We start from the raw sequence: 27,303 nt of genomic DNA, 5'->3' as shown, positions 1-27,303 counted from the left end.
TTAAGTTAATAAAAATGGCTGTATTTTATTTTGAAAGTATTCTTATTAAAAAAAAAAGAATTTTGGCATAGAATTCGCTAGGCTAGCTTTGCCTATGTAAAATAGAATATATTGTAAGATAGTTGGTAAAATTCCCTGGAAAGCAGGGCTCCTGAGAAAGCAAAAGGCACCCTCCAGGGATAATTCATTCCCTCTTAAGATAAATGTCTAAAATAAAGAAGGTAACCACCTCCTGGAAACATCCATTTCACTCCACTGTTGCAGAAAAAACTCTAGCTATCATGTTAGAAAAGACACGTACTTTAAAGTTAAAGCTAAGTGAAGTGAACTTCTTTCCTAGCCATTTGATTTCTTTAATTTATTTTTGAGCTGTAAGTAAAAAGAGAGCAACTCCCTAAGTAATTCATTTTAGAGTTAATTAATTTTGCCCACTTTTTAATTCTTGGCAACAAAGTTTTATATTTCTTCTTGCCTGGAAAAATGTGTCAGGAAAACAAGATTAATTTTTTCAACATAGCTCTAATACAACGGCTTGTGTTATGAAGGAAGTCAAAGTAGGTGATTTCAATGGTATGTTTTCTGTTTACCTCCTATAGATCTGTTACTGACTGTGAAATTCCACCCCAGAGGTATCAGTGGGTCCATACAGCGCTCGGATATTTTCCACTGTTCCAGGATTATATAAACCCTTAATCATGTTTTTTCTTTGTGCTTTTCTTCTCATGGTTTCCCACAACCTCCATCAGTTTTTCCTTCACTATGATGGCATTCCACATGTTCCTAGCTTTCACCTGAATAATTCTTCTATTGGTTGACCAAGCCATCTTACTATGCATTTTTGTACTAGAATATCTTGGCCAGCAGCCTATAACTGAGCTAAATACATTTGGGTCAACAGCACTTTGCAATTATTTAATCACCATGTCAGATGTGCTTTCCGCAAGACGGTATTATCAGCAGTAACAGAATAGTATTGTCCTAGCTGTGATAGGATGGGCATTGCAGACAAATAGTAACTTCTTAATAGTGCCCACAGCTCATTGTCCCACATTCTGGCCAGATTTAGTGTTTTTAATGTTGTGGGTTTATTATTTTTATTTTTATTTCTGAAGTAATCTTAAAAATTACCAATGTTTGATCTGTAAGAAAGTACCAAAACTGAACACCAGCAGTCACCTCTTACTGACAATTTTTGTATGTGCTGCAGTTACCATGGTACCAACCTGAGCTGTTGATGTCTAAATATAGGGCAGAGTAAAGAATTTCTCTTTCCAACAACTAATGGAATGAAGTAAAAATTCCCAGAGATTTTACTGTTGCAATAATTTAGAGTACTTAAAATAACAGTAATTTCCATCATAGAGAGATTAAAATATTAAAAAGCATTCCTAATAACATATCCAGGATATTTTACCATTTTTGATGGAATTGATCTAGAAAAAAATCCATTTTCAAAATGTATGTGTGTTGACTACACTTGGTTGAAGACTGTGCTTGTAGTTGGTTGCATTTATCAGAATTAAACTGATTTATATGAATGAATCATACATATGAATAAAGACTACTAGGAATGTATAAAAGCCACATTGCACAAAGAAGTGCACAGAGATTGCTCTGCCTGCCTTGGTAGCTTTTAGGAGAACATCAAACCTGGCGTCAATGTCAGAACAGTTTGAAAGAATTCAGTTATTGCAGCACTGGTGCTCACATGGTTTATTTGAGGGATCACTAGGAGATCTGCCTTTCTTGGTGACTGTGGTACTCCCTCTGGCACGCGGTGAACTACACAGAGCTAACTGGCGAGGTGAAAATTTCATGCACATCAGTTCTAAATGGCATCACAGGTGTAAGGACTTCGGAAAGACACAAGGGCAAGTCTTCAGATATAAAAAGCTAATTGAATCCCTTACTATCACGTAGCCCATCTCATGTAAATAAAAGACCTGATAAATGAGAAGACCATATCTCCAAACCACTGCAAAGTCCTCTGAATATTGAAATATTTCTATGCATTTCTGCAGTGCTAAGATGTTGTTTGCAGCAGTGTGGACATTATGTGAAACTAAAGCCATATTTTGATGTGATTTCTAACAGAAGCGCTGTTCCAGTTCACTAACTGTTACTGTATAACCAAGGAAAAAATATTTCAAGGAAAAGCACATTCTAAAATGTCAGAACAACTGTGAATATTTAAAATGCAAATTTCATGTCTGTTATAATCCAAAATCCCTCAAACCACCAAGTCCAGATTCTCTGACTGCAGGGGTGCTCAGTACAATATGGGACTGGGCTGCTATAGAAAGAGGCATTCAACACTTCGGAGTCTCCTCAGAGAGAGAGCAAAGAAAACATTGGGAAATTTCCAAAATATGTCTTGAACAAAATGTGGCTGCAAAGGCAGGAGTCTTGCTTGAAGAATCAATTTACTTTTAATTGATTAATTAAATATTTTTATTTTCTTTTCACTGGACAAGGAGCAAATCAAGATTTTACTATGCTTTCCAATTACTTTGCTAAAACCAATTTTATTTACATTAAACTAATTTAGTCCATGAGACCAAAAGGAATGCATTTCAAATATGCAGTAACTCAGACACAATTTATCAATAAATCATAATTTGAATTTCAAAGTTGAGGAAGATGGTTGTGCCTTTTCAAAACTGAGTATTCTTGTCCACAAGTACATAGTGCCTTTAAAAGCAAAGATTTAAAGTCTCTCCATTATCTTATGAATATTAATTTCAAATGGGTCAAATCTAGCAGGGTAATGACCCTCTCCAACTCCCATTGAATTCACAGGACTAGAGGTAGTTAGCAGATCCTCCTAATCTTACATCTCATGACTCTGCTTTGGTTATCAACACAAGATGATGGGCAAGCTGACCTCCTTAGAGAAACACTGTCACTGTGACTGACACCGGTGGAGTCACTGACACCAGCAGAAGGAAGTAGTTTACATGCATATTTCTAAATCAATGCAGAGAGGAGATAGAATATCATAGTCATAGTATCCACGAAGCTTTCAGGAAGGTATAAGAGCATACACATTCTAAGACACATGGCTGTCTGTTGTAAAATGTGTTCAGCACTTCTGGTTATGAGGCACTAATTTTCATTTTGATAAACTCTATTCCAAACGAAATTTTCTCTACCAAATATTGGTTTCAGATTTTTTTTTCTTAATTGTCTTAATGTTAAACTTTATTTTAAAATAACAGTCTGCAAAAAGATACACTGTGTACTGCATGTTTAAAAAAATCTAATACCCTTTCATCTGAAGTTTTCACTCTCCCTGTCCAGGGCTTCCAGAAGGGTTTTCTGTTAAAGACATGCTTTTTTTTTTTCTATAAATCATCCTCCATTTCTGTAGTTTTAGTAGCTAAATTCCCTCAAATTTCTGTTTTTATTGACTATGGTGCAGGCAAATGCAGTCTTTGACTGGTCTACATCTATGGGCAGGAAGACTCTCTCCCCTGTACAGTGCAGGGAACAAGAGCTGGATCCAGGAGTAGGCTGAAAGTGGAAAGGCTGAAAGCAGGAAAAGAAACCTTACCCTGAAGAGTGGCAAGGGAAAAATGAAGAATTAATGGAAATGGAGTGTACTAATTGCCCTACTGTCAGCAAATACCCAGGAAAGGCACCGACATGCAATCAAAAACCTTCAATTTTGGCAAAATTAAATCTAGAAGTGCTTGATATAGTCATTTTATTTATTTTATCACTTTTATCAGTATTGTTAGCATAAGCTGCATAAGCATCAGTATATTTTGTATAACATACTGATATGGCTATGCACACACATGTAAACTTAAAACACAGTGCATTGCAAAAAAGAGTTCAGAGAGTCTACCATATTTTCATTAAGTTCAAATGAATTGGAAAAAAATATCATACAGAAATGAGAAGCTTACCTTTCCTTTAGTGAAATGATCATCTCCTTTTCTTACTAATTTTCTTCGGCCTGTGTCTCCCAAAAGACCTTTCAGCATGACAAATACATCTGCATCTGTTCCTGACCCAGGGGATGTTCCCGTAGTGATATAGAGGACATAGTTTTTCACTTTGGGAGGAGGAAAAAAAGAAAGATGTACTAAAGCTGAACTAATAAAAAAAAGTTAAGAAGCTTAATTAGTAAACAAAAATACAATTACTATTATTATTTTTTTTCCTGCCCAAAGTGCTTAAAGGGCAAATAAAATTACAATGTTTAAAAAAGCACATAGAAACACTGTAATTAAAATTTAAGAACCAGTGTAATTAGAAATAACAAGCAGTTAATAAGAACAGTTTGTGAGTGGGCCTGGAACACAGGGAAAAAGAAAAAGTGAAAGAAGATAATGAACACATCACCAGTTGTTACAAAAACATGTAAATAATACTCTACCACACACTTGTACGTATTTAAATTTATAACACTCCTACGAAGTGTCTCTTAAGGCATGGACAAAACTAGATTACTCAAAAGGCACAGCCCTGTTCTGAGCCTCAGTGGATTTAACTGAAACTGAGCTTAGCTAGAAAGAGGGCAACTTTGGTATTTCCTCTGGGTTGCGATCCAGTCAGTTGTCCATTCTCCACACTGCACTAGTTCAGATATTTGCTTCAGCAGATGTTTAGAAGAATGGTTGTGTATTCTCTAACAATTTATTATAACATTTTTGGCTGTTTATAATAAGTATTCACTTGCGCTCCAGAGAAATGCATAAGACTCTGGTGATCCGGCCCCAGAAGTAAGAAAGAAGCAACATGCCCAAAACTTTTGATTAAAAAGGTAATGACTGTGAGAAGGAGGTAGAGAAAACAGTATCTGTCCTCTTGCTAAGTGCTCCTCAGAAACAGGAAGAGCATTCCTAATTTTAAACATCTGTGCTCCTTTAGATGAAAGTAGTAAAAAGGCAAGGTTCCTTTCCAAGGAATATCCCAGCATTACTCTTCAGTTCTCATTCATGGAGCTTCTGCGCAAGTGTCCTTCTTGAGGCTAGCTATAGAAATATAGGAAAAAACGCACGCAATGTACCAGTTACTTGGGCTACTGAATGCAAATCTTAGATTCCTGGGAAAAAAATTAGAGGGGATGGGGATATTCTCATGGCAGAATATGCATTCAGGACAAGAACTACTGCATTTTTTCACTAAGCCTGGTTATGAATTCTCTTAAAGTATAGATAGCACACTAAAATAATCTAGTCTTGCAATGCTGAAGACAGAATTCATACAAAGGCTTTTTGAGATATTTTACTATTAGGTCATAAGAGAATGCCTGAAATTCTAGGAACACAAAGTTTCTGGTGTTAGGGGCCATGGATCTCTTTCTTATCTGAAATCATGCTATGAGACTTAATTGCTTTGGTTTTCCTTTGTTTACTCAGAGAGATAACTAAATAATATAGGGAAAAAATTAACTCTGAATACTGTTCAAAACACTTTTACTATTTGCGTGTCTTTTACATGTCGCAAAATGATATCAATCAGATGTGGAAAGCAAAATGTGCAACTAAATAAACTGACTGAGACGTTTTTAAACAGTTGAGAAGGCTGCACCTAGTCATGCCTCACTGGTTAAAATGAATAAAAAGTATCTGCTAAATCCTTTGGACTCTTGCAAAAATCTTGACCAAATTTTTCCAGTGTTTCTGATTTGCAACAAACCTGCTGGAAAAGGCAAACCAGCTGTGAGAACTGGAAGTTCTGCCACCGTTAATCCTTCGCCATCTGCAAAGTTGCGAGAGAAGGGAAATTCTAGAATATTCTTACTTTCTCTGTGTTGAAGCTTTACCTAAATGGAGAACAAAGAGAAATAGTTGTAGTGTCTGTGTTATATGCTCTAATATAAACTATAGCAGGAGACAGGCTACTACTCACAGATGAAAGAGAGCACATAATCTCAATAATACAGTAGAAGAGAAAATATATTATTCTGAATTTTTTTTAATAAACTGTCTTTTAAAAGGGATGGAATAGAGACTTTCCAAAATAAAATATTGTCAACATTATTGCTGTAGAGATTGCTGCAGGGAGAATAATGTTTTGGAATGGTTCTAAAAGGTTCCTTTATGTAACTTATTCATCCAGTATATGAGTGAAAAAGAAGGGTTGATAGGCCCCTTTCTGCTTTGAGAAATGTCAGTAACATTTTTCAGTGTTGAATGTTTTCTCATTCAGTGTAACTGGGGAAAAAAAATTAGGATTCAAGCATGTTTTTATGACATATATATATCTATATGTATGTATCATATTGATTATAATACTAAATATTTTGAATGCCTAAAGAAAAGTGATAGAAGTTTTGCTATTTTAACAATGAAGCTTCTCCACTATGGAACTGCCACCCACACAAAAAGACAGAAATTACCTTTTTTCTAAATTACTTAAAGCTAGACCAAAGTATGAAAATACTGAGCAGGAAGGAACTCTCCTTTGCATAGGGAAAAGGCTTACTCTTACATTTCTTTATGGTTTAATATACTATCTTTTAAAAATGACCAAACATTTAACCCAGTAAGTTCACCATATTGGGTTAGCAATTCTCCTTGGTAGATGGTAGGTTTATTTTTGTCTTCAGAGAGCTCCTATTATTGTTTCATGATAACAGATGCATTGAAAACCTTTTTTTTTAATGAAGTACAAAGCATAGTGAAAAGTTAATACCATTTCTCTTTCACACTACCATCTACTTTCCTGAAGTTTCCTTAAATTCACATTCCATTTACTATGCTATATTTCTTCAAAAACAGAAAGAGGCGAGAATAAAGTTGTTTCTATCTCTGAGCTATTACATTCCCCCAAAATAAAATGTATCTTACTTTTTTTTTTTTTTGGTCCTGTTATAATGGTTTCAATTTCTTCACAAATACCAAGAGAATTATTTTGCAGTGATGGTTATAAAAGTGAATTCTGAATCTAAATATGGAATTCAATCAATTTGAGTATCTGCGTTTACTTGTGATAGAAAGGGAAAATCTCAATGTAGTCTAGTCTTGTAAATTCAAAATAATATAGCATAGAAATGACCATCCTGGTTCAGGCCAACAGTTTAAATAGATTGCTAACCTGTCTTTGATAATAGACATTATCCCCAACTTAGATATTTCACACATGTATTCAATCAGTCCTGCTATGAAATCTATGAAATAATTGGGGAATACCCAATATATTGGGTATAATATATAATATTGAGGAATATCACAAAGCAGAAAAGGTTATATTTCTTTCTCTTTATAATCCTATCATCTGATGTAAATATGTAAATATCTATCTAAACAAAGGTGTTCCTTTTTTTTTTCTAATTCAGCACTGAGTCATTACTTTGACCTAATGAAGTAAAGCAGGCTAATAGATGTGTCTGCTTGCAAGTGTCAAGTTTCTGTCACATTTCACTGCAACCCACTGTCTCCTATAATCTCCAAGAAGCAGACTTAATTTTATCAACAGATTTGTTACTAAGGAATATTTTATCTAAGAAGACAAAATTAACAACCGGCCTATCAGTTAAATATTGGCGTGTTCAGCTCTCTATTTAATATCACACAGCAAAGACGAAAATTATTTTTTCTCCGATTTTTGATGAGAACAAAATACAAATATTAAGGGGAAAAGTGTAGTTGCCGTTTGAAAGACGATGATCCTTTCCCTTAGACTGCTTTTCATTTTGCCAGTATAGGAGGATAAAGATATTTTTTGTATAGTGAGTGCCACTGCAATTTCAGAATGATGCCAGATTTTAGCTTCAGCATCTTGGACATCAGAAGAAAAAATGTCACTTTTGCTGTTCACTTCTTTTTTTCACATGCCAACTTAAATGGCAGATATTTTCATCAAAAGACATTTCTAGTGTCTCACTTAATTATTTGCCTTGGATCACTGGGTCCACAACATGCAACAGCCAATTTGAAATTATGTAAATACTGCCATGAATGCCAGTGGCTACAGTTCTGAAAAGAGGCCTCTGGATATGCTAAAGATAATGGCATATCCACGTATATGCCCTCTAGAAATCCACTTACAAGATTTACAAGATTTTTATTATTTAAAGCTATCTAATAAGTTTTTTTAGTACTCTCTGAAGTTAGCACACCACAAGTGTTAACAAATCCAGTTACTTTTGTAAATTTAGTATTATACAATTTCAAACAGAAACTGTATATAATAACCATAGAATATGAAAAAATGAATTTTACAATAAATACATAATCTATAATTATGATTAGTTTTTTACCTCACAGCCATGCCAAGTCCCTCCTTCTCCAGATTCTTCAATTTCTAGGCGAACTTTGTGTATAGTACTGAATTTCTTACTTAGTTCAATTGAAGTCTCGTAAATTTGTTTTTTTTTAAGAGATTCTTTGGGAAATGTGACTGAATTACAGGTACCTGTTTCACCACATACAGTTAGAGACATCTTAGGGCTAATGAAACTAGAAGAAACATCAGTAGTTGTGACAAAGACATCCCAAGTTCCTGTAGAAGCAAAACAGTAAAAAAAAATTAATGGGTTGGCTGACTGTCCAAAATAATACAGGGATTAGTAACAGGGTGAGTTAGCGAGTAACTAGAAACTCAAACCTACCTTTGCATTGAAATAGAATATTGAAATATAATAAATTCACTGATTTAGTACACAGAGAAACAGATCTGGACACTGGCCTTTTTGTAGTGATAGGTGATCCTTTAAAGATGGTGCAGTCTGATAGGACCATGCACATAAGACAGCCATGTTAGAAACTTATGAAAGTTAATTAGTTAACTTTTTTTAAGTTTCCATAAATTACAAAGTTAAAAAGAACATGTTAGAAACTATACCAATTCACTGATCTCTTTTCCCCCACAAATGTTTCGTCTAACTATTTTAATCTTTTTTTTTTTTTTTTTTAATTATCAACACTCCAAAGCGGCATATTTTCTGCTAGATATTATCCACTATCAGATTTGCGCCCCCCCCCTTTTTTTTTTAATTTCAACTGTTTGAGAAACAATTTAGACTGGAATGTTAATATTTGCTACAGATATTCTTTAGCACGGTGTTGATGAGATAAGCTGGTCTAAAACTTGAAATGCAACATATTTATCACATGTAACCAAAATTATCACTCCAGTAAAGTACAAAACTTCATTTATCTGCTCTGTAAATAAGATGATGCTTATTGAGAAATTTTAGTCATGGATTTTTCTACTTTAGAGAAACAGAAAACACTCAAAACAGGAGTTTTAGTTTATAAGAAAAATGGAAAATAATATTGAAAAGGAATAACAATTAGTGTTTAAACTAATGATCTGCTTTGAAGTGCTTGGTCTATTTAATATTCTAACTGCATTGAAAGTCTTCTAAAGGCTCATAAGCACTACAGACTCAGAATAGGTGGGCTCCTGGGTAATTTCTATGATTCTGTAATACATTCAGTTAAACTTCTCATTAGCAAGTCATTTTGGAGGACCAAAAACCTGGATCCGCCAAAAATTCCCACTGACTAAACTGATTTTAACATGTTCATTCAAAGTAAAAGAGTATATGGAATTCTCAGGACTCATCAAGATCATCATTTCAATTTCAAAAATCATGACTTCTACAGAGAGGGTTTTATATCCTGGGCTGGTGCAGAATAGAGCACACCTGATTTTTATTAAGATTACTGAGCTCTGCTTATGCCAAGTAATCCAAAAGTCGCTTTTAATAATTCCATCTAGTTGTATTATAAAAGTAAAATAAAGTATATTTTTTCCTTAAAGTAATGAACATTGTGATTTTTCTGAATTTATTGCTGTATTTCTCCTGGAAAGTCCAGTTTTATAATCATCATGGGAAAATCTTTAAGTTCTGGTGAAAATTACTGTAAATAAAGCTTTACGAATTTACAGCAGGTGAAGATCCATATTGTAAATTCAGAACTCCATGAAGGTAAAAAATTGGCATTCACATTTCTTAAAGTGATGTAAAATAGCTTCAGTGGTTATGATTTCATGACTAATCATAAATAGCTATCATTTTCATGTCTATGAGCATTAAAAATAAACGAAACCAAGGATATCCATCAAAAAATGGAAGTGGAGTGAAAATTCACCATATTCCCAGTGACATAATTCAAGCTATGTTAGCTTCTTAAAGCTAAAATAGCTACTTTAAACTAAACTAAACTAAACTAAAACTAATAAAGCTACTTTAAACTCTCGATGGCTAATTGCCTAGGAACATAGGCCTGGAAGTGTTATCTATTGTATCATAAAGCCCAATTCTCTACTACTGTGTTAACTATATCATATAATCCCTTTCATTTATTTGTCAAGATGTAGTCTGAAAGCAGCTAGTCAAGTCTTAAATACAACAATGGTAAATTTTCACTCTCTCTTGCATATAAATATTTTAGTTTTCACAGAATGGCATTAATAGACCGCTGGAACACATTTATTTTTATGTAACTTCATCTGTTAGCTTAAATACCTTGCTGGGTAAATTCCCATTAATTTGATAGATCACAACTGCATCCATTTTCAGCCGCTAATCTGCTAGTCTAACTACACTACTTTTCAATATCCTTTCTTAATAAATGTTTGCTGCATCCCTGATCAGCATCTTATATCTGCTTTACATCTATGTGTGTATGAACAAGGCTTTTTGGACACAAGCGATCATAATTGTATATAGCACTCCGGATGAAATATCACTGTTTCTTTGTACAACAGCATTATTTCTTCTCTATCTTTATGGATAATGTCTCATCACATGTAATGTCCCAGTCATTTTACTCAAAACCACATCATATTACTTTCTCAATATTATCCTGTGATCACATAAGAAGCCCAGGTATTTCTCTTTCTCACTTCCCGTTAATGAACTCTTACAGCAAAGATCACTACAAGTGTGGAGATATAGAGACTTTTTTTTTTTTAAGATTCTTACCTACTATTTAGGCTCCTAATTTTCAAATAAAACCAATGTAAATTAGGACTTGAGCAAGAATTAAGAGCCTTAGTAGGATTTGGTCCCAGATTCGTTCAATTTTGGTGGTACAGAATTCCATTCCAATGCTTTTCTTCCAGTTTTCAAGGTCATTTAAGTTTACTACACACCCTCTTAATGCTCCTAATAATACTTCTTGACTTTTTAGCATCAATAAATTTCATTAGCATACCCATTCCCCCTTCTCTAGCTCATCACAATTTTCTACTACTTTCTACTTTCTAATTATTACCTAATAGTTTGCTATTAAACAAATAAAATGAGTACTGAAATTTAGGCACATTTGATGTCACTGCATTTCTCCTGCTGTGAAAGAATATTTCTAAAAAGTATCAGCTTTTCAGCATTGCTTCGTAATCTATCTTTGATAAATTCATGATGCAGTTCTTATTTCCTGCTATCTCTGTTATTTTAACTATTCTTTGAAGTATATTCTAAAATTTTCATGCGATTGATTACTAAGCCTGTAGTCACCAATATTGTGCTTTTCATTTTTTAAAAAATAGGTACTGCATTTGCTGTTTTCATGTCACCCCTTTTGTCTTCATAAAATTATTTCCTGACTACCAGATCTGCCACTCCATTTCCCAATTCCTTCAGTACAGGGACTCCTTTGCTTGACACTGTGCGATTGCACGAAACTTTCAGAGCACCATTTGTATTTCAGACCTGGTGATTTCCAATTGCCTCATTCCCATGAGTACCTTTGGTTTTGCTTCCCTTGCCAGCATTATGGGTCCTCAATGGAAGTAAAGTGCTCGTTTAGGGATTTTACCTACTTCACCTATGTCTCTGCTGTATTGTTTCTGCATAGTCACATATCTTTCCTTGTTCATATGTTTTCTTATTTACTTTATAAGCAAATGGTTGAAAAGCCTTGCTACTTGTTTTAATTCTTTTATAAAGTCTGACTCAGCTTGACATTTAGTAATTCCCACTGCATACTTATGCTTTCTGACCTCTAAGATGTAATGCTCTTTGTTGATCAGTGTCTTTTTTCTATTTCTTTTAGGCTCTATGCTTACTTGTAATATTCTTTCTGAAGTTATTATACATCAAGAACAGAAGTGGTTTTGAATAAAGAACTGAATGTTACTAACCATAGGTTTCAAAAATATTGGCAAATATTAGCAAGCCTGAACGCAAAATTTTGGGGATTATGTGTGGGAAGTGGAGGAAGGAGAATATTGTTGCATAGATACATTCAAATAATAGTTAAGGTTTACAAATAAGGATGCAAATTTTCTCACACTTTTTATATTATCAGCTAACAAAGACATATTCTACCAAACCATAAGCTGATTCTCTACATTAGCCTCAAGAGAAGCTTGCTTTATGCTGTGGCTATATAGGACACCACTGGAGACTAATTTTTTACAGGCTGGGAATATTTGCAATGATATAATATAGGTATTTCTTATATAAAAATTGCCACTATTTTCGTGAAATTAGCTCAAGACCACTGATTGTCGTATGATTCTGTTGTCTCTGCAATATTATTTTTATATTCTATTTGATGATGAAAAATATCTGCTACTTGACCAAAAATAGGTATCTAAATAAGAGAATACATCCTACTACCTGTGAGTGCAATTATGTGTAATATTAAAATCTCAGAGCATAAAATGGAGTATCCATAAGCTTGGGTTCTGGTCAAGTAACTATTTGCAACAACTCATGACATTGATATAAGTAAAAAAGAAAACTGCAAATAAAAGCAAAATGCTTTTGCAAATATGTGAACATAAGGGAAAATTTCATTCTGCTAAAAGAAGAGATTTTGTATTGCTTCTTGTGATTTCATCAGTGTGGCAGGAGCCTTCTGCTCTGCATTGACTGCCATATGGAGCGACCTACCTCTTTCTGCTACATCTTTTTACAAGCCTCAGCTGAAAATGTACTTTCTTCATTGCCTCCATCACTTAATCTTAGTCTTTATTCTCTGAACATTTTAACTCTATTTAGCAGCCTTGGAAAGAGTTTGGTGAGACAGTTTGTCTGAAAGATGCTATTCACATCTAAGCTATATTTCTGTATGTTTTTTTTAGTCTTAAACATAACCTGAAAAAGTACAAACTACAATTAAAACAAAAAGCCTGATCAAGCTTTGATGATTCTACACCTTACCATGAACATTCCCCGTCAACAGCTCATTTCTGACTTTTCCAAGAAGTCTCAACATTCGTTTCATCTGTGTATCACCAACTCCGCTGTCTAACCATTGCTGGCATAAAAACACATATTGTCCATCAGTCTTGCCTGATTCATGGATGATAATGTGGTCTAGATACCATCCAGCTCCATAACCCACATTACTGTGCTCAACAAGTACTTCGCTTAAGAGTCCGAGGTCTATTGCTTTCAATTCAGACCTACTAACCTGAGAAAGAAAAGACAAAATGAACATCATAAAACTGATTAATCCATTCATTTTAGAATTATCCTTATGAAAATTGATGGAAAGACAGATTCCCATTCATTTTAGGAACGTATGTAGCAAGATTATGTTTGGAAAGACAGATTCCTTTCAGTCTGATGTGCTTTTTTTCTTCCTGATAGTAAACTAAAAAATATGCAGGAATTCATATTTTGAGAATTTATCATTCATGAATATATGGGTCCTTTAATATATGCATTTTCCATTGCTCATTATCAGTGCATCTCAGGTTCTATTACCAAAATTATCCTAAAGAAGTCTGGGTGGAGAGAAACCTCAGCCCATTAATTTACTTACAGGGGTCTAATAAAAGTAGTAGCAAGACACTGTAGTCTCTGCTTTACCTGCAACTCATAACTGAACCAGAGAGAGTGCTAGAAATGTCAGAGCACACCTGGTAAATGCAATTTTGATTTAAATAAGGCACTTCATTTTTAAATTTTCAAGATCGAATTATATTCTAAGTCTTTTTTTTTTTTTTTTTTTTTTTTCAGATGGGAAATGTATTGCTCAACTCCGGACAGAAATACTGACACTGTTGATGACTGTGCAAACAAAGGGTGATACTGACATTAGAAAGTATAACTAAGGCTGTGCATACACACCAGCAAGAATTGATGTGCTCTTCAGATGTAAATAGACATCTGTTTAAATATTGCTACGGCTACCAGTAAACAGAAGCTAAATGGCAACAGCGCAAGTGCATGTTGGGATGAATAAATTATATGAGCGAGAGAATGAATGCATTCTGTGCAGGAGAGAATATGAGTGAGTGGGCAGATACATGGGCATGTGTGTGGGTGACATTAAAAAAAAACAGATGGATAGTAGAAACAGACGCTGTAATTTTTATTTGTTGCCAACGAACTTGCCACCAGGCAGGAAAAAGCATGAGGAGCAGAAAGCAACAAAAGAAGAGATGATTTTTGAAAAGAATTATGTCATCTGGTCCCTTCCCCTGCCTGTGTGGAACTGTTCTCTACAATGTGCTCAGAAAAAGGAAAAAAACTCAGAGTTATTATTCCTATCACAGCTTTAGGATTTCCAGCATTCTTACCTTGACATATCCATGATCTCCCCAAACAGTTACCATGGCAAGTTACAGACCTTCATATAATTCATAAGTAGCCCAAAATAGGATAGAGTTGCAAGGAACAGAGCTTGAAAATAACTTTTTTTGGAGCACGCATTGCTTTTAAATTTTATTCTCTGTAGTTCCAAGACAAACATATATTTTTTTTCTAGTTTACATGACCCTTGACTTAGAGGAAATAATCTGTATTGCTACTTTTTATGATCCTTCACAGCTAACTCCATCTGAAAAAGGGATCTATCATTAATCTCATTCTTTGTGGTACTAATTAACAGTCATTAAACAACAGGGGTCATAATCACACATTGTTATCATTGACATATAATTATATGTATTATATATATTATTATGATTTTTATCATAATAACATATTAAATTAGATACTCCTTCAGCATTAGCAAGTATGTACTTTTGGTTTATATCATTATATTTCCTTTTTCTTTTTTAAAGCCATTTGGGATGACATTAAACACATTACTGGAAGTGTAACCAATGAAAACCAAAATTATTTAATTTAAATTGGCTTGCCTGATTTAGTGACAATCTTAGGTAGGCAAAATTACAATTCTCCACTTAAAAGTTAAACTTAAAATTGCTTAAGTAAATATAAATTAGACTTACTTTTTGCAATAATTAAATCAGTTTCATGCTTTTTTTTCTCCCCCCTGCATTTTGCTAATATTATTGTCTTCTTGCTTGTCCTCAGAGTCAAGAGTTTTATCAGTCAAGGAAGATCCTTAGATCCTTTTTGTCTTCTCTGACCATTCTTTCCATAGGCCACCCAGAGGAACCTGGACAGACTGGACAACTGGGCGGTGAAAAACCTCATGAAATTCAACAAGGCCAAGTGCAAAGTTCTGCACCTGGGGAGGAATAACCCTAGACACCAGTACAGGCTGGGGACTGACCTTCTGGAGAGCAGCTCTGCAGAGAAGGACCTGGGTATCATGGTGGACGACAAGTTGACCATGAGGCAGCAGTGTGCCCTCGTGGCCAAGAAGGCCAATGGGATCTTGGGGTGCATTAAGAAGAGCGTCTCCAGCAGGTCGAGGGAGGTGATCCTGCCCCTGGTGAGGCCACATCTGGAGCATTGTGTCCAGTTCTGGCCCCCACAGTACAAGAAGGATGTGGAGCTGCTGGATAGAGTCCAGCACAGGGCTATGAGGATGGTCAGGGGCCTGGAACATCTGCCCTATGAGGAGAGGCTGAGGAGCTGGGCCTGTTCAGCCTGGAGAAGAGAAGGCTGAGAGGGGATCTGATCAGTGTCCTCAAGGGAGGCAGTGAGGAGGATGTTCCTGGCCTCTTTTCACTGGTGGCCACCGACAGAACTAGAGGAAACAGTCGGAAACTGAAACACCAAAAGTTCCCCAGGAACTTAAGGAAAAAGTTCTTAACAGTGGGGGTGACAGAACAGGCTGCCCAGAGAGGTTGTGGAGTCTCCTTCTCTGGAGATCTTCAAAACCTGCTTGGACGCAGTCCTGTGCCACGTGCTCTAGGTGACCCTGCATGTGCAGTGGAGTTGAACTAGATGACCTCTACAGGTCCCTTCCAAACTAAAGCATTCTATGATTCTATGATTCTATGATTTTCAGGGGTATTGCTGATATAATCCTGTCATGACAATCTGCCATTCTCATCTCTTCCTTCCATCTCCTACTCTTATATAGTGTCACTAAAACCTCATTCTGACCTTTTTATACATCTACTCCTTGTAAGGAGAACCACTGATAGTATTATGTCAGAACATGGGCCACTCGTCCACTATTCTGTCTGCCACTGCTGCCACTAATATATTTCTAAGGAAGAGCTTATAAACAGGTAGATTGTACACAGAGATACTTCTTGAATATAAAAGATTAAATAGAGAATATAGAGATACTACCCAAGCATTAATTTATGAACTCTCCCAGGCTTTAGCAATTTGTGGGTTAGGGATTTCCTGAGCAGAGATTGTGTCTTTCTATTTAACAGCACTCAATGAAATTGTCTTCCATGACAGTGTGCATGGCTTTTTTCAGCCTACATGCATTTCACCACCTGCGACATCTTTGGCACAAAGTGTCTTGGATTAATTATGTTCTATGTAAAGGAGAGAAAATAATTCATGATCCCTTCCAATAAAAAAATAGGCACATCAGATTAAACTAACATGTGCAAGGTTTACACAGGTTATAGTGCTATATGACATTGCAGATGCTAATAGTGTTTAAAAGAAATTATAAGAATTCATTAAAGAAAAACTTGGCTATGGCTATTAGTGCTAATATATTGCCTCTGATTAAAGAATTTACTTATCTGAGAATCACTAAAGTCTGTGTGAACAGCTTGGGCAGTATGTTTCTCCTGTTTCTTCCCTGTAGTCTTCCCTGGAAGCCTGCAATTTGTTCCTACGAGAGAGGAAATCCTGGACTTGATAAGTTTTTGTAATGAACCGATACAGCCACCCTTATATGTTTCTATGTTTGATAAAATATTTTGACATTATAATGCAAATAAAGAAAAAATTGTCTAATGATAACTAAAGCTAACACAGCAGTGGAACAGATTGCCTAGGAAAGTATCCTTGTCACTAAATATCCTAAGAAAACCTCATGAAATAAGTATAGAGAATCCTGACAGCGTACAGTGATCAAGAGATCACTCTCTTAAAAATTGCACCTAGTCATATCCAGGCTGAATCCAGGATATGTGTGAACATGTGCAGGTTATTTTGTAGGACATTAATGTTAACTGGCTGAGTTTGACCACAGAATTTTCCTTTAAGATTTAATCTTAAGATCCCCTTAAGACTCTCTTGAGCAGTTATAACTTAACATTGACAGACATCTTTGTTTACAATTCTATTTTTAATCAGTTAATTAACATTAACAAACAAATTTTAATTGTGTCTTTCAGCTATATATGGACAGGTCTTTTAGAAAATAGATTTTAAAGTAAAAGTCATGAGAAAGAGCCCTAGTATTTCTATTACAACCTCAGAGAACTGAATATTAAGCCACAGAATGTTTTTTATATATTATTTTTATATTATTATTTATATCTATATATACTTATATACACATGCATATATATTTATGGGTTCAGTTCTGGTTTCTACAGATACTGATGCTTTGTGTTTGTAAACTTGTTGCTACTGGCACTATTTTTAAATACTAATCCAAACTGAGGTAAGATGCCAATGATTAGTAACTAAGTGGTTCATTTTCTCCTCACATTACTGCTGTGTCCTGTCAATGTACTTGATAACTGAAAAACAGAAAGAGATTGGAAGACAATAGTAAAAACAAACATATTAAAAAGGTGAGAAAAATTTTTCAGTACTAACCTGTCCTCTTTCAAAATTTGAGTGCCTTAGTCTCCTTCTGCAGGAATCACCTTTTTCTCCAAAAATTGTGATGAACACCTCTGCATCAGTACCTGATGCAGGTAATGTTCCCGTATGAACGCTGATTGAATAAAGCACTTCTGTCAATGAAACAAGACATTACTAAATCAGTCTATTTACCAATGTAGCTACCAAGCATTATAAATAAATTTATTCCATACAAATGATTAATTTCAAGGCCAAGGAATGAAGAAATACTAATTGAGATTAATGTTCCATTTGAGATTTATACAGTTTTCCTGCTACCTCGTGACAACACAGTAAAATATTAGAGATTAAATGTTTTTATGAATTCTTGTAACAATCTATGCTTACATTGCAAAAAAGAAAAACATTATCTTAGTTCTGGAGTCTTATCCTGAGGTCACTGAAATCAATTGAAACAACCTAACTGATCTTATTGGACTTCATAACAAGTCTTGAGTTCTTTATTAATTAATGATCTTAAATTTAAAATTTACAGATTGTAATAACATTTTGCTAAGAAAAAAAAAAGCACAGAAATAATGAAATGGAAATCCATTTTCTGTTCTGTATCAGCTTCAGTTTTTTTAGACTGGCAATTAGATAATTACAGCTACTGTCAATTAATTTGGTCAGGAGAAACGGCTCATCTATTATTCATATGTATTATTATTATTCACCACAAAGGATGGCTTGCTATGACTTTTGGCTGATGAGTTATGTAGTACATATTCCTTGAGGCAGCATGACAAAGATATCTTTACACAGGTTCTGTAAACGCTGTGAAGAATTAAATAACAGGCTACTGAGATACAAATCCACTTGCAGGCTACCTTTTAACTGGATGATGGAAGGGGATACTTTGGATGTCTTATCTAAAGATTCTATTCATAGAGCATAATGAATGAGAGGCTTTTTATAAATATTGCTTATAACCTAAACAGAACAAAAGAATGCTTTATCTGATATTTTAAATACAAGGATAAAATGAAACAGAGCTACAATAGGTGAAAAAATCTTGGAGAAAACTTTGGAAAATAGTGGGGTTTTTTTTTTGCATATGTGAATCTTGTCATAATGACTTTGAGGATGCCTTTTTAAAATCTGCAATCCAGTTTCTCATCTCATGTAAATTGTTCCTTTTTCAAAAAAAAAAAAAAAAAAAAAAAAAAACCGAAAGAAAGAAGTATACTAATTGGGGTTTGTATTTTGTTGGACATTCAAACTGGTGCTTAGCTCTGTGGAAACAATACGTGTTACTTGCCTTAAAGCTGAAAAAAAGAGTAAAGAATAATACACATTAGTAAAGACCCACAGATCACACACGGGTTTTAGTCAAGCATTTAGAAATTTGCCTTTGAGTGTTTTTTTTTTTTTCGTAAAATGCCCATTTTATTTATTGTTCTAATTGTTCTAGGCAATTCATAGCTTTTTGTGTGTGGTTGTGCATTTTCTTGTGTATTTATTTCTTAGTTCAACAGCACACCCCTGAGTGGTGTCTTATCTGGTCTGACTGCTGCTAGCTCTGTCACAGTCGCTGACCCATCTTCTCCAAATAGACTCTGGGCTTCAGTGTAAAAGCTCAAGTCTTCGTTAGTGTCCAGGTCTTTCAGACGAAGCTACAGGCAAAAGCAGAAAAAGAGATTTTTTTTTTTCCTGAAATATGCCATTTCTTGTTTCTAGCCTAACAGAAACTGACATTTCTTTCTATCATTAACATACACATACACGCACACAAATTCCCTCTAAAGGCTACCTGATTCTACATGAGAGCTACAGTAGTTGCTGCATGGCCAATTCAGCTTGGTACAGTGGAGGGTGCAATTTAAATTGATCTGTGCATATCTGCTATTTTAGAATTTTAAAAGAATGAATACAGTTTCAGTAATTCTATTAGTAGAGAACCTATTTCCTACGTCTTTTATTTTGCTCTCTTTTATTTGTTTAGATGTGACTTGCTCTATCACAGCTAGAATTTTCAAAGCTGACAAGAATTAGTTGCCCAGTGACCTTAGGAGCTCCCAGTGGAAGAAGGCACTTGAATCCTAACAAATGCCAGAAACAGAGAAGTTTGGCCTAGGCCCATGTGCATTCCACTTTGGACTTTGGAGATGGCAAGATAAGGTTGCAGATTCATGGTCAGTTTTAGCCAGCCTAAGGCCTGAGAAGAATATGTCGACTTTAACTGCCCATTCCTGCTCACCTCCTTTTCACCAGCACTGGTGCTTTTTGACACCAGTCACTGAAACAGGTCAGGGAGCTGATGCAGCTGAAAGCTGAGTTTCAAAAAAAAATGTATTAGTTCTGAGAGCTGTCTCAGCCACATTAACACTAGTAGAGACACAAGGCGGGAATCACCAGGATAGGGCCATCTTGCAGGAGGATCCTGCACTTACAGACTGGGCACAGGTTGAGGAAGCACAGTTGTGAGGATCTGCTATCTTAGGTACTCACAGAGTCAGTGTGCACATCAGGTATGCTAGATCAATACATAAAATATACCATAAAACATATCGACCACACACAGAAATTTTTCTGGTAATTACAATATTCAAGGTTGAACTTGATACACAATTATTATCTGAAAAGCCACAGAAATGGTTTCTTCAGACTTTTGAATCTTTTTGTATCCAAGACATTAAAAAAAAACTGTCATGTTACCAGGGTATTTGGTAATTGAAAATTCTTAGGCAGGGATTCGCAAAATGACTTTAGTCACTTATTACCATGCTGGAACAGACAGCAGCAGCAAAATAAATAATACTATAACAAATGAATAATTATATAACTGAGATTATTAGAAATTTGAAAGTAGAACTTGCTTGCTCTTACTTAGGAATGCAACAACTGAAATGTTTCATTCCTATTTATGCTATATGCCCAGTGCCTTGCAAAATAAGGCATAAGGCCTCCAGATGAAAGAAAACAATTTCCCAGAATAATTTTCAGAGCCAAATAGGTAGTTTCTGGAATGAACAAGAGTGATTTTATTTAGATAGTATTAAATTGCACAAAAATTGCAGCCATTTGTGCACCTATTTTTGCACCAGTAATAACTGGATTTGTTTACACTCAATATCTAACTCCCTGGCATACACAAATATCCCCTCTAACTCCCATCGGTATAAATGTATCTAACTAAATATCTCTAAATATCCAAAACTCTTATCAGTATTAAAATTGCACTAAGAGTTAACTATATGTAGACAGAATTGCAGAAACTGGACTGAAAAAATAGGTTGTATAAATTTATGTAGGCTCTGACTTTAGAGTAAAATCATATTCTTTATGAAAATTAAAATAATTTTGTCTTTTGTTACTGGGATGGGATAAAATTTATTTTAATTAAGGTAAATCTATCATTTCTACAGTATATAAAGCTTTGGAAATTACAGAAAGCAACTAGATTTTAACTAAGGTTGGCTCGTTTTGGAGACAACAGGAAAAACTTTGGCATTCGGAAGGTGCTTTAAACCTAAGAAGAGAAAGTGATACAAACAGTAGTGAACTGTGAAACGGTAGTATATCGTAGTGAAAGGAATTTAGGGTTTTATCTTCTTTTTATCCTCTGTGGCTGCATCTGTAAACCATGTTTTTGTGAAATTTCTGAAATTGCCTACTCCTCCTTACATTTAAGGCGAATGCAAGGAAGACAACTCTCCCTTCTTTTCAGTTAGGGTGTTTGGTTTGACCACTGATCCACACGGCACTTACACATACTGACTCTTACAGTTTTGCTATGCCCTTATGTCTGTATTTTTAATACACTGTGAGAGTCTACTCAAATAAAACCAACTTGTTATGTTTTGTATTATGATGCCGTGTATAAATAATGTATTAGTAAACGAGTAATAAATGTTACAAGTACAAAGTATGTATTATTGTAGCTTAACTTGTGGGATGTAAGTGCATCAGTTGAAGTGACTATATAGGTCTATAGCCACCTATTGACTTGTTGGAGATTGTAACGACTTACAGCTACTAATTAACCATTTACTAAATAACTATTGAAGCACTTAAAAGCATACAAGTATTTAAAAGTATAAATCACTTAACTCTTTGTAGATAGCTTGCTTCAGAAGAAAATTAAGCGTATTTTTATGCAGAAACAAACTTAGATTTGTGAAGTTCCTGCCATGTTTTGAATCATCAGTTCTGGAAACCGAAGTCTTACGTTAAATCACTTTTAATGGATATAATGAGAGCAGTGCCAACATTTTTGCAGAGCTTCATCAAATGGCCCAGAGAAGCACATTTAAAATGATAAATTGTTTTTTCATGCTTACTCATTTCATTCTTGGAGCTTGAGCTGAACAAACTTAGCGAACAACGAACACATTTTGAGAAAAAAAATATGAAAAAGACATATTTCTCCTTTATCCTCAGTGGAGTTCATAAACTTAGACTTAATAGCCTCCTTGGGCTTCAGCTATATAGACCAGTTATTTGAAAGTAATTACATAGAATAATTCCATTCAAATTGTATGCTAAAATCCATCTTTCTTTAGGGTTTCCCATCAGAGCACCCTCTGGACTTTTTCGCTTGTTCCTTTTTTTAGGGAATTACCCTTCCATATTTTACATCCACAGTAAGGTTAAAGAACCACTGTGGTCACCTCGTGGAAAAACATTCTTTCACTAGCTTGAGCATAAATCAATGCTATGTTCAAAATGCTTTTCAGGCCCTTTCCTTCAGGCACAGTATATTGATACAACTTTTCCTTGAATTAATTTTCACGATTTAAGTTTTTCCTAAAACCCCAAGCGTTGTTAGGTCTGAAACCTTTCCATTCAATCTCCCTACCTGCCCTGGGGAAAGGCCTACATTTTAAACCTAGTTAAATCATAAGCCTGACAGCATTAAATCATTCCTCCATCCTTTTTATGAGAAGTCTTAAGTACATACTTTAATCATGTGTTTAACCCTCACTGATGAGATTGTTGGCTTGAACAAATCCCAAAACATCAGCCTAATTGTTTTCCACAGCTTGGCTGCTCTGTGTCAGGAGAGAGTCATATTTCTATTGAGGGATTAACATTTTCCACCATCAGCAGAAAGTGCTGCCCTCCATGTCACAATGGACTATGCAATATGGATCTGCACATCAGTGAGCAGATATACCTACAAACCCTTCAGCAAACAGAAATGAGGCAGTTCTACCCACAAAGAGATCTGTGTCCTGTACGCATTCACCTGTAGAGACAAGATTGCTCTGAGATGAAAAAAAATGTGGCTCTGCTAATGTTGTATCTATCTGAAGCTTGTAATCTCTCAGTGTACAGATGTTTATGTTGATATTATGCAAAATATTCCAGATTTACATGTAGTTATTTGGAGTACCTTCTGAAGTTTAATTCCTCTTCCCAAACATGGATAAGATAACAAAAAAGAAACTTTTATTATATCTCCAATATCACCAACAGACAACTGTTAAAGAAATAAGAAAAAAAAATAACTTTACATTTTTTATAAGCAATTGGAAGACAAGCAATAAGCCTCACTGAGAAGATAAGTGAACCAAGTAAAATAAAAATACTGGCTAAGAACATTAATGTTAGTATGAGGAAGTCTCATTAAGCTTTTAAATGATTTTGGATTCACATTGTTTCATAATCTGTTTTTCTTTTTTTCACTTTAAGAATTGGCTGCAAAACCTAAAACAGTATATGAAAAGCAAGGAAGTGTATGATTGATTCTATATACCCAAGTTTCACTCATTTTATTATTATTATTTTTTTTTTCCCTGACTTTCATAGACAGTTCCGCTCCAGGACATCTCTGATATCAAATTTGAACTCAAGCTGAAATTTTGAACTCAGGCTGATTTCTGGCTCTGGTTGTTGTTTCTATTCTGTTATTTTAATGCTCAGAAGAAAGGATGTCTAGATACATGTATTAGAACACGTATAAAAAGAACTCCAAGTGCTATTTCTTTACACCTTTGAGGTACAACTATCATCTGTGACAAAACAATCAGTTCATGCAAGTTCTTATGAATAAGCTGCAACTTTTTCTTTGCTGAAGCAGTCTGGCAAAATTTATATGAAATAAACAGGAAACAAACCAAAAATGGATTATTGTTCAGATTCTGAACTTTCTGTGCAGAGGATTTCCCCTTTTTTCCAAATATAACAACTTGAATATCAGGAACATCTTCTGGTACATAAACACAGTCCACCCACATTTGCCATCGTCCTTGGCTGTTCATATCAAATTCTTTTGTGAGAGGAGATGTCTCAGATGTTTCTGCATTGAAAAGATGTAGAATCCATTATAAGAGTTACAGGGCTGCATAAACCGTAATATACAAAACTGTCCTCCAAAAGGAATGAATCCAACCCAGCAAAGTCAGGCAACAATAGTTCATTACTTATTTTAGCTCTATTGCAAATATGGGCAGCTGACCTGGCTTCTTCATATATCTGCATGTCACACTGGTGAATGGGTCATGGATTCTTCCAAAGGTAGCAAATCTGTTGTCAGCACTTGATGTCACTCTTGTAGGGCACAAGAAAGGAAGAATAGTCCTTTCCACAATTACTACTCATTACTACTATTTCTGGCAGCAGCAGGAACAAGATCCTCACCCATTCCAAAGTTTCAAATGTTCCAATATTTTCCATCTCAGGTACATTTTCCTTATACAGAAGGCATGACATATATTGAGTCTGGCACCAGTCCTTCACCATCACATTTTCAGAGTTCAATTTTGCCTACACTGTGAAGTAGCCTTGTGCTGTTTCTGCCCTGCCATGCAATAGCAATTCATGCAAATAAGGGACATTTTTGTTGGTATTACCTTTAAGCGGAATTATCACTTCTACAAAATCTTTCTTAGAGCGTTTATTGATCCAGTTATTGTGAACAAAGATGTGTGTGGAGAAAGGATAAATGCCTTCTTTAATAACAATTTTTTCCAAGAACCAGTCATCTGATTGAAAATAAACACAACATTATTAATTCATACTTTTAGACATATTCTGTCTATGTAGTCATAAGATTCTACTTTGAAAAAAACAGTTGGGTTTTAATTGTCTTCTTTAGGAAAGAAGGCTTCCAAAAATATATTACAGAAAATACCTGATTTCCTCCAGAACAGACTGATTGGTGAACACTATTATAAATGGTAATGATATTATCCACTTATTATGTAATGATAGTATCTAGTCCTTTCACACTATTCAGGAAAGGAACTCTGGTTAGCCTCAGCAGTGGTACAAGCCATATAGACTTACTGTGTCAGGATTTAGCCACATTTAAGAATGCCTTTTGCACAGCACATTGAACTAAACCTTGGGATGCTATAAGTTTCCAACTGCTCTGAAGGCAAGGCTTCTGCTCTGAACTGACCCTGAAGGATCTTAGAAATATCAGCTTTCTAGATTAGGCATTCAATTCCTTTGCTTACAGCTAGTTTTTGTGAACAGGAACCCTGCATTGTGGAGTCTTCATAGAATGTGTTAAACCGAGTGAAATCTAAGTCTTGGTGAACTTAGTGAAAGTCTGACCATTCATTTCAATGTTATTTCATTTAGGGAATAAATTGGAGCTCATTCCCAAACCAATTATTTATACACAATTGATTTTGACCTACAGAATCATCTTATAGTCTGTTTTTTAACAAAGATAAAAGAACAAGGAAGGCTAGTTTATGCCCTGGAACAGCTTCATCTCCATTAATGACATTATCTGCACAAGTGTTATATCTGTAGAATCTCTGTTCTACTGCATCTGGAAACTGTTGGAGCAAAAGCATAGATGAAATATTGAAGGAGATATCATTTCATGATGCTCCTTGCTGCTGCTATCTATTTTTAAGAGGCAAACACTTTTTTAGCTCCAAAAACTGCTATGGAACTGAAACGACTGTAAGAGATAATGCTGTGATATAGTACTATATACTAACTGGAAAAAAAAAAATGCTGACCTTTTTTTGGGCTCTTAAATCCAACAAGAACTTGATTCATCTTGCCAAGGTATACAGCTTTTATTTTGAACGTATCCACCTGCAATGTGAAAATAATTAAAATTATAATTTAGTTAAATTAAATATGCATGTGATTTTGACTCCAGGCTTTGTATCTTAATGTAAGTAATTTTTTTTTCTATTCATGGCATTCCATTTTCTTTGGTTCATAATAATGCTGTATATACTAAAATTGATATTTTATGTGCCAGTGAATAATGCTTAAAAGTTTCAAAATGTTGCTGTGGTTTATAAGAAGGAAATCTGGAAACATTAGAAAAATCTATGAACCTTAAATTAATCATTTTAGTAGTCTCACAGACTGAAAATACCAGATCATATCCATTGGTACTTCTATTGAAAGTACCAATTGTATCGATCCAGAACATCTTGAGTGTTAAATAACTCAATTCCCAATTAAACTGAAGAAAGTTAGGTATGTAATACCTAAATAATTTTCAATATCAATAATTTGAAAGATCCATAGAAATTTCTTTTTTACTAAAACTCAGTTAATTGAGTGAAAATTAAGCAGTTAAATGAGAATTTAATGAATATATATCTGGGAAGATTTGGACTTCGCTGCCTATTCAAGCCATGCCTATCATATAAGACATTTTTTCTTGTGGAATAGCATTGCATGGTTGACCATCTTCTCCTTTTCCTCTACTGTAAATTTTTCATAGTATAATCATCTTCTTGTGGTATAAACATTTATTTTTTTCTTCGCTCAGTCATCTTTCTTCCCTGTCAATGGGAAAGCTGACTCTGATCCTGGGAACATACATTTCTTAACACATGTGCTTGTTTGCTTTTCTGAATTAGCCATCAAGAAATCAGGTTTGGAAATATACTATTCATGAATGGGTAAGTGTAATCTTCTTGGGAGAACAGCTACATAAAAAAAAAAAAAAAACTATTTTTGACCTTTTGACCAAATTTTTGATTTACATTTTATCTTTTGTGACTTTGTGAGCTATTCTGTTGAAGACAGATCCAGCAGACTTGGTAAAGCCTGGCTGGAAATGCCATTTGAAGACAAAGCTAGGGACTTATTTTGGGGTTTGAAGGCATGCAATAAAAACTTTGTATAGTTCCTATGGTCAAGCCAGTATTATTGCCATCTATGAGGACTTCATGGATAACATGGCCAAAAGACATGGACAAAAGTCATCTAGATAATAAAGAGCAAAGACTAAGAATGGAAATTAGGCATTTTTAGGCAAGCTGGAGAAAACTGTGAGGAGATCCAAACAGTTGTTATTTGAGATATTTTTAGAGCACTACAGTTCAAGATATAGAAAAGTCATTTAAAGTTCCAAAGGAAGAATTTAGTCTCCTGACCAGGTCACTAGAAAGGTAACATAGAATTTGAATTATATAGTAAAAATTCCCTCGTGAATCTGAAAGAGGGTCTTATTTCCACTGGATTTAGTATTCACAGAAATCTACTACCACAGACAAGTTTTATAAAAGTTTTATTCTTAAGGAATATTTAGGAATATA

General features: G+C 34.7%; 1 protein-coding gene across 1 annotated transcript in view; it reads right to left on the bottom strand.

Annotated features, from left to right (window-relative positions):
* The window catches only part of LOC104575099 (RP1 axonemal microtubule associated), a 166,632-nt gene that overhangs the window by 22,676 nt on the left and 116,653 nt on the right, over positions 1-27,303 (bottom strand). Inside the window, exons 38-47 of the mRNA XM_088540133.1 lie at positions 25,759-25,837; positions 24,631-24,762; positions 23,896-24,077; positions 23,172-23,258; positions 19,317-19,449; positions 17,807-17,946; positions 13,079-13,331; positions 8,216-8,457; positions 5,650-5,776; positions 3,912-4,060 (exon numbers count right to left, since the gene is read on the bottom strand). Coding sequence (XP_088396259.1) covers positions 3,912-4,060; positions 5,650-5,776; positions 8,216-8,457; positions 13,079-13,331; positions 17,807-17,946; positions 19,317-19,449; positions 23,172-23,258; positions 23,896-24,077; positions 24,631-24,762; positions 25,759-25,837 — 1,524 coding nt within the window. The remainder of the gene's footprint in view (positions 1-3,911; positions 4,061-5,649; positions 5,777-8,215; positions 8,458-13,078; positions 13,332-17,806; positions 17,947-19,316; positions 19,450-23,171; positions 23,259-23,895; positions 24,078-24,630; positions 24,763-25,758; positions 25,838-27,303) is intronic.

This window comes from Tinamus guttatus, unplaced genomic scaffold, assembly GCF_059628265.1.
Source record: "Tinamus guttatus ecotype Peru unplaced genomic scaffold, ASM5962826v1 Tinamus_guttatus_pri_ptg000056l, whole genome shotgun sequence".
NCBI lineage: Eukaryota > Metazoa > Chordata > Aves > Tinamiformes > Tinamidae > Tinamus > Tinamus guttatus.
The sequence above is the reverse complement of the archived record's forward strand: the minus strand, read 5'-3'. Positions and strand labels throughout refer to the sequence as shown.